Source organism: Dipodomys ordii, unplaced genomic scaffold (genome assembly GCF_000151885.1).
Source record: "Dipodomys ordii isolate 6190 unplaced genomic scaffold, Dord_2.0 Scaffold9, whole genome shotgun sequence".
Classification (NCBI taxonomy): Eukaryota; Metazoa; Chordata; class Mammalia; order Rodentia; family Heteromyidae; genus Dipodomys; species Dipodomys ordii.
Window position 1 is genome coordinate 20971380 of NW_012267225.1, and position 9418 is coordinate 20980797.

Below are 9418 nucleotides of genomic sequence, written 5' to 3' on the forward strand. Positions count from 1 at the left end.
GTGTACTTGTTATAATTATTGGCCATTACATCGCCTTGCATTTTCCTGTGGTTTTCTTGCTACATTTTTTTCTCAGATACATTATAAATAAGTTATAATGACTTGTCCTATCACTTTTTTTTTTTTGGCCAGTCCTGGGGCTTGAACTCAGGATCTGGGCACTGTCTCTTAGCTTCTTTTGCTCAAGTCTAGCATTCTACCACTTGAGCCGCCCACCACTTCTGGCTTTTTCTGTTTATGTGTCTGAGGAATGAAACCCAGGTCTGCATGCATGCAAGGCAAGTACTCTACCACTAAGCCATATCTCCAGCCCATGTTATATTTTTTTAAGTAGCTTTTGCTTTTCTGTCTTAAGACCATCTCTACTTGAAGATCCTCAATTAATTGTTCCCTGCTTAGGTCAGTGACAATTTTACACTTATTGAACTCATGTGTTTTTGTACACCAGTCTTTTTAATCTACATGTGACAATTCTCATCTTGTCCCAAGGCCACAATTTTAGTCCATATAATGTTAATAAAATGTTTTTGAGATAATACTGGAAATAACTTATTTTTTCAAATTGTTTTTTATTGTTATTGACTCTCCAATATAAATTTTTGAAGTTTCATGAAAAATCAGTTGGCACTGCACTGAATTAATGAAATAACTTGGAGAATAAACTGTAGTAGTAACAGTATCTTTGTACATTCTTCATTATTGGAGTTGCCTTCATACTTCCTAGCTCTATCATATTATGTCCACTCAAGATTTCTGGTATACTACTCTCAAAAGTTAAAGAAGTACTTTCAACTTATTTACTAAAAAATATTGAATGTTATAAAATTTTCTATAAGACTAATCTGTATTTTTGTGTGTTCTCCTTAGTTTAAGTTCTTAGCAAAATCGTGCTTTCCAAATTATCACAGAAAGATGTTTAACCAGGGATAGTGGTATACATCTGTAATTTCGGCTACTTGAGTGATTGGTAAAGGTAGAAGCATTGCAGTTTGATGCCAGTCTCAGCAAAAGCGTAAGACTCTATCTGAAAAAAAACTAAACAACACAAAAGAAAACAAAAAAGCCCTGGGGGTATGGCTCAAGTGGTAGAACACTGACCTAGTACAGTACCAGGCCCAGATTCCTCTAATTCCCAATACTTGGGGGAAAAAATGCTTTGTCATCATGATGTAGCGAACAGTGATTAAAATTTAGTATATAATATCAATTATGTTAAACATTTTATGTGAAATTTCTCAAAAGTAAGGTTTAGAAAAGTTAAGTATTATATTTGAGGTTATTTATATAATTTTAACATAGTTTCTTCACATCGTTATCAATTCCAAGGTGAAAAATAACAACTGTATAGTAGAATATCCTGTAAAAGATCTCCTTAAACAAGTGGTCAAAGATAACAGGACTAAGAAGCCACATTAGTACCCCCACTGCTCTGACATAATGCCCTAAAAAGCACACTTCATCATTTTTATAGAATTCTTGTCAATACTTCCTAAGTTCCATCTAATTGTGCAAAATATCAAATCGAATTTGAGAGCCCTTCTACAAAATTAACCAATATTCCTCACAATGCCAAGGTCATGAAATACAAAGTAATATTAAGAAATAGCCACACACCTGGGGGAGATGAGACAATCAAATGCAATCAAAGATCTTGCGAAAAGGATACTGGCAGAAAAATCTAAAATTCGAGTAATATCTGAATAGACTGCCTTGGGGTGCACTGACCACGACACCTTATCCTTACATACTGATCTGTTAAATTGAAGTCCCTTTGTATAACTATTTAAGGATAATAAAAAAATTTTTGACAGGGAATTAAGTAAATTACTTGCAGGATTTATAGTATTCTATATACTCACTAAGTCTTAGTCATTGGAAGGGTTAATAGCATGACAAACATTACTCAGCACACATACAGGAATAATAAACATTACCAAAACTTTAAGAGAACTCATTTGGATGGTAAATTTTAGGCAGCTAATTTTTAGTGATTTTTTTTTTCAGTACTAGGTTTGAACTCAGGGTCTCCTGCTTCCCAGGTAGGCGCTCTACCTCTTCCAGCCCCTTTGTGCCTTGTTTATTTTGAGGTAGGGCCTTCCTTTATGTTGAAGAAAGCCTAGGCTTCAATATTCCAGCTGTGTTTCCCCATGATACTGGGGGTAACAGGCATGTGCCACTGTGCCCAGCCATTATGTAGCTGGGATAAGAGTCACATACCGGTGCACACTGGATGAGATGAAGTCGCCAGGAGTTCTTTTTACCTATAATGGCTTCAAATTGTGATCCTCTAAACTCTGCCTCTGAAGAAGCTAGGATTACATGTTCACACCACAAAACCTGGATATCCCTACATTTTTCAGTGAACATTTTTACTACTAAAAAACTTTGCTGAACATTCTTGAAAAAGTACACATTAAAACTTATTATCTTAAGAAAACAGACTAAAAAAGTAACTATTTTATTTCCTATGAGCTCTAAGTACATAAAAGTTTTAGTGTTTTAATTTACCTGAACTGAATTATGTCTCCTGAAATATAAACACATTCAAATGCCCTAACATATATTACCTTGAAATATAGAAGGTGCATGTATAGAAGGGGTACATAAATTCCCAAGAAGTATTATGCCACTAAATTTCTATTCAAGGGCTTAAAGACAATGAATAGTAGTCTATACACATACAGTATCTCCAGACGTGCAAAGTGGAACACTGAAATATCATCTTGCTACATGCAAAACAATATAGGGCCATAAGACATATCACCTGACAGGACCTTTAATAGTTGTCAGTACATATTAAGATTTAAACCATCAAAGGCATATGACTTCTGTTTGTGAGCATGTAATACCATGTTGAGTACCACAGCTATAAGTCCTGAGTCGCAACCATGGGGCAGATTTACTATCAGTACAGAGCACGGAGCCAGAAGTGCTGTACTCAAAGTCTTATGAAATCATTTCAATATTCAACAACATAATACAGAAAGTCATATCTTTTTCACATGTTGCTATGGTCTGAATGCAGTTTGGTACCCACCAAAATACATGATGAGGTTTCTCAAATTCTCAGTGATAGCAAGAGAGCCTAATGGAAGATGCCTGGGTGATAAGGAGAGAGTCCTTATGAGCAGGTTAATGTCATCTTCCGTTTTCATGCTTCGGGGACTATGCAAGTTATTTGAAGAACACAATGTTTGATATTTTAGATAGAACCAGGAAAGCATGGACAACAAAAGTAAAAATAGACCAATGGGACCACATCAAACTAAGAATCGCTCCACAACAAAGGAACAATCAACAGGACTGAGAGAAAACTCTGAAAGTAAAAATATGTGCAAATGGTACATCTGAAAAGGGCCCAAAATTTAGAATATATAAGGAATTTTAAAAAATTAACAGCAGAAAAACAAGAAACCTAATTTGAAAATGACCTAAATTACTAAACAGACACTTTTCAAAGCACATCTTTAAAACAACCAATAAAAACATGAAAAAAATGCTCAATTTCACTGATCAGAGAAACACAAATCAAAGCCATGATGAAATACCATCTCACCCTGGGGAGACTAGCCTTCATCAAAAAGACAAGAAAAATCAAATGCTGATAAGGATGTGGGGAGAGGGAGACTCTTTGCACACTTCTGGTGGGAATATAAATTAGTGTAGCCCTTAGACCCTCCAGCAGAAAAAATTTACACAATGGAATACTACTTGCCATAAAAGAAAAAAGTTCATTGCCTTTTTTTAAAGCAATATGGATACAACTAGAGAACATGACACTGAGTGACCCAACGACACAGAGAGACAAAAACTACATGCTCTTACTCATTTAAGGAAACCAACAAGTCAACCCTAGAAAAGTAGGAAATGGAATGTGGTCACTACAGATAGGGGAGAGGAAATTAAAAAGTTAAGAGGGACTTTCAGAGACTTTCAGAGACCAGGAGAGGGCCAAGAGCAGAAGAGTGGGAGGACATGATTAATACACAATTTGTGCACACATGGAAATACCACAGTGAATTTCAATTTGCACAATGAATATGTGGTAATTATATATTGTAAGGGGGGAGAAACCACCTTAGACATACACTAGATAAGGAGAAGCTGTATTGCTTCCAGCGTGCCTTTCATTAACTTTTTGACGGGCGTACAGTACAGCTGACGCACTTTCCTGCTCCCCACCAGAGGGACGACAGAACTCCCACCTTCGCTCACCATGCCAAACGGCGGCGTGTCCGTCCCACAGGGTGGCCACCGTGTTCCTGGCACCGTCCCATAAATTATGAGAGTAGGCTTCTTTTAACATATTCTTCCTCTTATAAATGTGCAGGAAAATAATAGTAAGGTAGAGAAGAAAGATGGTAAAGTAAGGAAGTATTAAAAGTAGGAGCGGGGTAAAAACCCACAAGAGATGGTTTGCAAAATTCACGTAGTCCTCCAACTGCTCCACGCCAAGCCATACTTCAAGGATGTGAATCAGACAAGTCATATAAGGCAGGGAATCTTGTCCTGCAATACAGGTTTGATTTTTGTCTATCATTTTTCTTCAGGTGAAAATAGCAAAGTCAGTCTCTTTCTTCATTGCCATATCAAGTCTTTAATTTAGATCCTAAAAGGTAAAAAAGTAATCCAGAGTTATTCTCTTCATATTTACAAACTTAAACATTTCAGTTTACATGAATCCTACATATGATCTTCTTTTTTTAAATTAAGTAGCTGCACAAAAAGTTACAATTCCCTGAGTTGGATTATGAGCACAATGCTTCTTGGTCAATGTTACCCCTTCCATCATTCTCCCTCAATTTTCTCCCCCTCATCCCTAGCCTCAAGTCACAAGTTCCTTTTTCACATAATACACATTGGCTTTAGTGGCTCCCTCCATTCTCGGGCCCCTCATGCTCCCAGCCCTCCAAACAACACGTTTCCACTCCCTAGCATTGATTCTGGTAAACAGTTATTTCTTCAGAGGAGTCAGTCATACCACTGAACTCAGCTGTCATTTAATACAGAAATAAGTTGTTTTTAATGTTTTACTTTGTTGCAGAATCAAAGGCTACAATAATAAGGTTTAATTTATGCTTGCATGAAATGTGTTGGGTTTAGCTTTTGAAATAATTTGCAGGCTGGTGCTAAGAGGAAAAATCTTAAAAGGAAAGAAAAGTTCAGACTCATCTTAATATTTTGATTCCTCTTTAGTGGAAGATGTTGAACATTTGGATCTAAACCTAGGCCAAGTTGAGACTGTGTTGTTTACAGAAGAAAACATCATTATCTGACTCAATAAAAGTAACCAAATCTTTTAGAAAATGATGGTGTAGATTTGGACATTATCATTTATAGAGAAGGAGATATACAAAAAGTCTATTTATTCTTTTGTTATTAAAAAATTATAGGCCGGGCGCTGGTGGCTCACGCATGTCATCCTAGCTACTCAGGAAGCTGAGATCTGAGGATCGTGGTTCAAAGTTAGCCTGGGTAGGAAAAGTCCACGAGACTCTGATCTCCAATAAACCACCAGAAAACTGGAAGTGGCGCAGTGGCTCAAGTGGTAGAGCACTCGCCTTGAGCTGAAAAGCTGAGGGACAGCTCCCAGGCCCAGAGATCAAGCCCCATGGCCAACAACAACAACAAATAAAAAATAAAAAATTATCAGTATGTCTATCCTATAATTACCCAAATTTCCTTTAAAACATAAATGGCTGAAAATACAGTTGTTACTTTATAAGTTTACTTTCTAAAAGTGACTTGACTTACCAGAAATTGGGTAAGTTTTGTCTCAAGCTTCAGTGTATATATTCTGAAAAGCACAATAAATAAATGCAATATATGGTTAAAGAAGAAAAGATCATCATTAATAACTAGATTTAAAATTTCCGTAAAATCAATTGCAACAGACATTCACAAATATTTGACAAATGTGATTACAGCTTCTGGCTGTATCAAAATTAAAAGTTATACTCAAGCTACAACTCCTTTACCAAGGACAACTGTTCAGTACCTCCATGTAAAGCACCATCCAGAAGTTTGTTTTAGAGAGATTATAAGAAGCCTTGATTCCTTTTTGTACGGGGGTGGAGGAGTGGGAGGAAGGGTGGTATGCAGTTTAGATTTGCAATTGATTATGTCTCTTTTTACAAACTTTTCCAGATATGTTGATAGTCACATGTGATACTTAATGATCCTATTACATTATCCCTATGATCGTTTTTATGAAAAATTTCCTTCTCATATTTCCACTGATTCAGTCTTTCCTTAGAGATACTTTATAAAACCTAAATGCAATCATCTCAAATGAGGAGAATCATCTCAATTCTTTGGGACTGAGTCAGAAAAGAAAAACAGAAAAATAAAGTCAAATATGTAAGAGCATACATACTATCTTTATGCCAGGATTAGCTTTCTTTTTTGTTTGTTTGCTTCGTTGTTTTTAAATGAAGCATGCATTTTGACTTCTCACAGAGACAGGATTTAGTTTAATTTCCTCATAACCAACAGCATATACTTATGAGAAATAGGGACCTATTCTAGTAACTAAAAATGAACATATCACACATTAAGCATCTTAGCATGGGCTTTATTTATATCCTGTTCTTGCCACTGCATATGAAGAGCTACAGCTGAAATGTACCATGTTTGATCATCTAAAATCCAACACTACAAAATTTAAAACTTTTAAAATTGAGAGCTTATTGTAGTAGGGTAGTCATATTGTTTAAAAAAAAAAAAGAGAGAAAGATAGGCTGGGAAGGTGGCTCAGTGGTAGAGTGCTTGCCTTGCATGCATGAGGCCCTGGGTTCGATTCCTCAGCACCACATAGGCAAAAAAAAAAAAAAAAGCCGGAAGTGACCCTGTGGCTCAAGTGGTAGAGCGCTAGCCTTGAGCTGAAGAGCTGAGGGACAGCGCCCAGGCCCAGAGTTCAGACCCCACGACCGGACCCTAAATAAATAGAGGAAGTAGAATCTTTAAACATAGTTGATAGGACTGGGCAGCTGATAGGTGGCTCAAATGGTAGATTGCTTGCCTCATGCATGAGACCCTGGGTTAGATTCCTCAACACCACATATGCAGAAAAGCCGGAAGTGGCGCTGTGGCTCAAGTGGTAGAGTGCTGTCCTTGAGCTGAAGAGCTGAGGGACAGCACCCAGGCCCAGAGTTCAGGCCCGACGACTGGAAAACAAACAAACAAACAAATATAGTTGGTAGGAAAGTAGCTGTGGCCACTATGCTAAAAATAAATAAACAAACAAACAAACAAACATGGTGTTATTCCCTTGAATCAACAATTCCAATCCTAGGTAAATGCCCAAGAAGACTGAAAATATATTCACACATAACTCTATATACAAACATTCCCAGAAGCATTATTCATAATAGCTAAATCATAGAAACAGTTCAAATTCCATCAACTGATGAGCAGATAAATAAGATATTGTACAGTCATAACAGAGTATCACTCAGCTATAAAAAAAAGAATGAAGTACCTATAGTTCATAAAATGGGAAAACCATGGAAATATATATGTTAAGTGAAAAAAGCCAGACATAAATTGCCACATACTGTACAATTCTACTTCTATGACATACACAAACTAATCCATACAGACATAAAGGTTAATGTTTTCCATGTGCTTAGAGAGAAATGGAGAAATTACTGCTAATTAAAAGACAAAATATTTCTAGAACTAGATAGTAACAAGCTTGTAAAGCTGATAAATTTCCAAAAATGACCAACATTATAAAATGATGAGTTCTATGACGAATTTCATTGCAAATTTTAAGTGTGTAAACATTTTTAATTAAGTTATATCCTCTCAAACAGTTTATCATGAACTCTTCCTAGGCCCAATCCATACTTCAATTATGTACTCTCTCTGTTTAATACAATTATTTAGCCCACAATTATTTAGCCTTGAGTCTAGTTTTTAATAGGACTGCAAAATACTAAGAATAGAGCCAAGCTCTAGTTAGAACATCTCTTACCCCAAACTCAAAATGACACCAAATCAGGAACTTCTTGAGTATTACCAAGTTGGGTATTTCCCCACATGACCTCATGTCATGGGACATAGTGAAATTGCAAGAAATATCATACACAACTATCTTTAGGCTATATGAATAATGTGAAACTTATGCAAAAAAAAAGAAGAAAACTTAGGCATAAATTTAATGTAGATAATCATTACAAAAAAACTAAAAGTTATAAAAGAAATTGAAAGAATGCTAAAAATGGAAGGACTAGAAAAATTAAAACTATTAAAATATTCATTCTGCTCAAAGTAATCTACATATTCAAAGTAATTCCAATCAAAATATCAATGGTATTCTTCAGAATGAGAAAAAATATTTTTAAAGAACTACTCTTCAAAGTAAATATACACATATATTTTTCACAGTAATCTTCTAAAAAATACTCTTCAAATAAAAAAAAAGAAAAACCCTTATATGGAACCTCAGAAAAACTCTTGCTAAAGCAATCTTGAACAAGAGGAACAGCTGAAAGCATTATCAGACTTAACTTGAAAGTGTACTACACAGGGTATAAAATTAACCCTCAAAAATCAATGGGAAGAGCACAGCTGAAATCAGGGCAGCAACTCCTTTTGTAATAACTCTCCCAAAAATAAAATAACTAGGAGTTAACTAAAGAAGTGAAGGATCTCTACAATGAAAACTTTAAAAACCTAAAAAAGGAAATCAAAGCAGAACTTAGGAAGTGAAAAAAACTCCCATCCTCCTGGATTGGGAGGATTAACATCATGAAAATGGCAATATTTCCAAAGGCTATCTACAAATTCACACGATACCTATCAATATTCCAACCACATTATTCAATGAAATAGAAGAAGCAATCCAAAAATTCATATGGAACAATAAAACACCCCAAATAGCAAAAACGATCCTTAGCAGAAAGAACAGTGCTGGAGGAATATCAATACCAAATCTCTAACTCTACTACAAAGCCATAGTAATCAAAACAGCTTGGTACTGACACAAGAACAGACCTCAGGACCAATAGAATAGAACTGAAGACCCAGAAATGAACCTACAGACATATAGCCATCTAATCTTCGATAAGGGATCTAAAAACATAGAATGGAAGAAAGACAGCCTCTTCAGTAAATGGTGCTGGCAAAACTGGTTAATTACTTGTAGAAAACTAAAGCTAGATCCTTATATATCACCCTGCACCAGAATCAACTCCAAACGGATCAGACCTTGGAGTCAAAGCAGACACTCTGAAAAATTCCAGGATGGAATAGGAGAATCCCTAGGTCTCCTTGGCACAGGCCCAAATTTTCTTAATAGAGACCCAGAAACACAAGAAATCAAAGAAAGGTTGGACAAATGGGATTGCATGAAACTGCAGTTTCTGCATGACAAAGGACATAGCTAGCAAGATCAAGAGAAAACCACAGATTG

General features: G+C 35.9%; 1 protein-coding gene across 2 annotated transcripts in view; it reads right to left on the reverse strand.

Annotated features, from left to right (window-relative positions):
• Window positions 1–9418, reverse strand: part of Tmem68 (transmembrane protein 68) — a 39459-nt gene that overhangs the window by 26749 nt on the left and 3292 nt on the right. Inside the window, exons 2-3 of one of the 2 annotated variants that reach the window (XM_013009411.1) lie at window positions 5755–5797; window positions 4216–4609 (exon numbers count right to left, since the gene is read on the reverse strand). In XM_013009411.1, coding sequence (XP_012864865.1) covers window positions 4216–4540 — 325 coding nt within the window. In that variant the 5' untranslated portion in view covers window positions 4541–4609; window positions 5755–5797. Of the gene's footprint in view, window positions 1–4215; window positions 4610–5754; window positions 5798–9418 lie in introns of those variants that run through there. The other variant, XM_013009412.1, reaches the window with a different exon arrangement.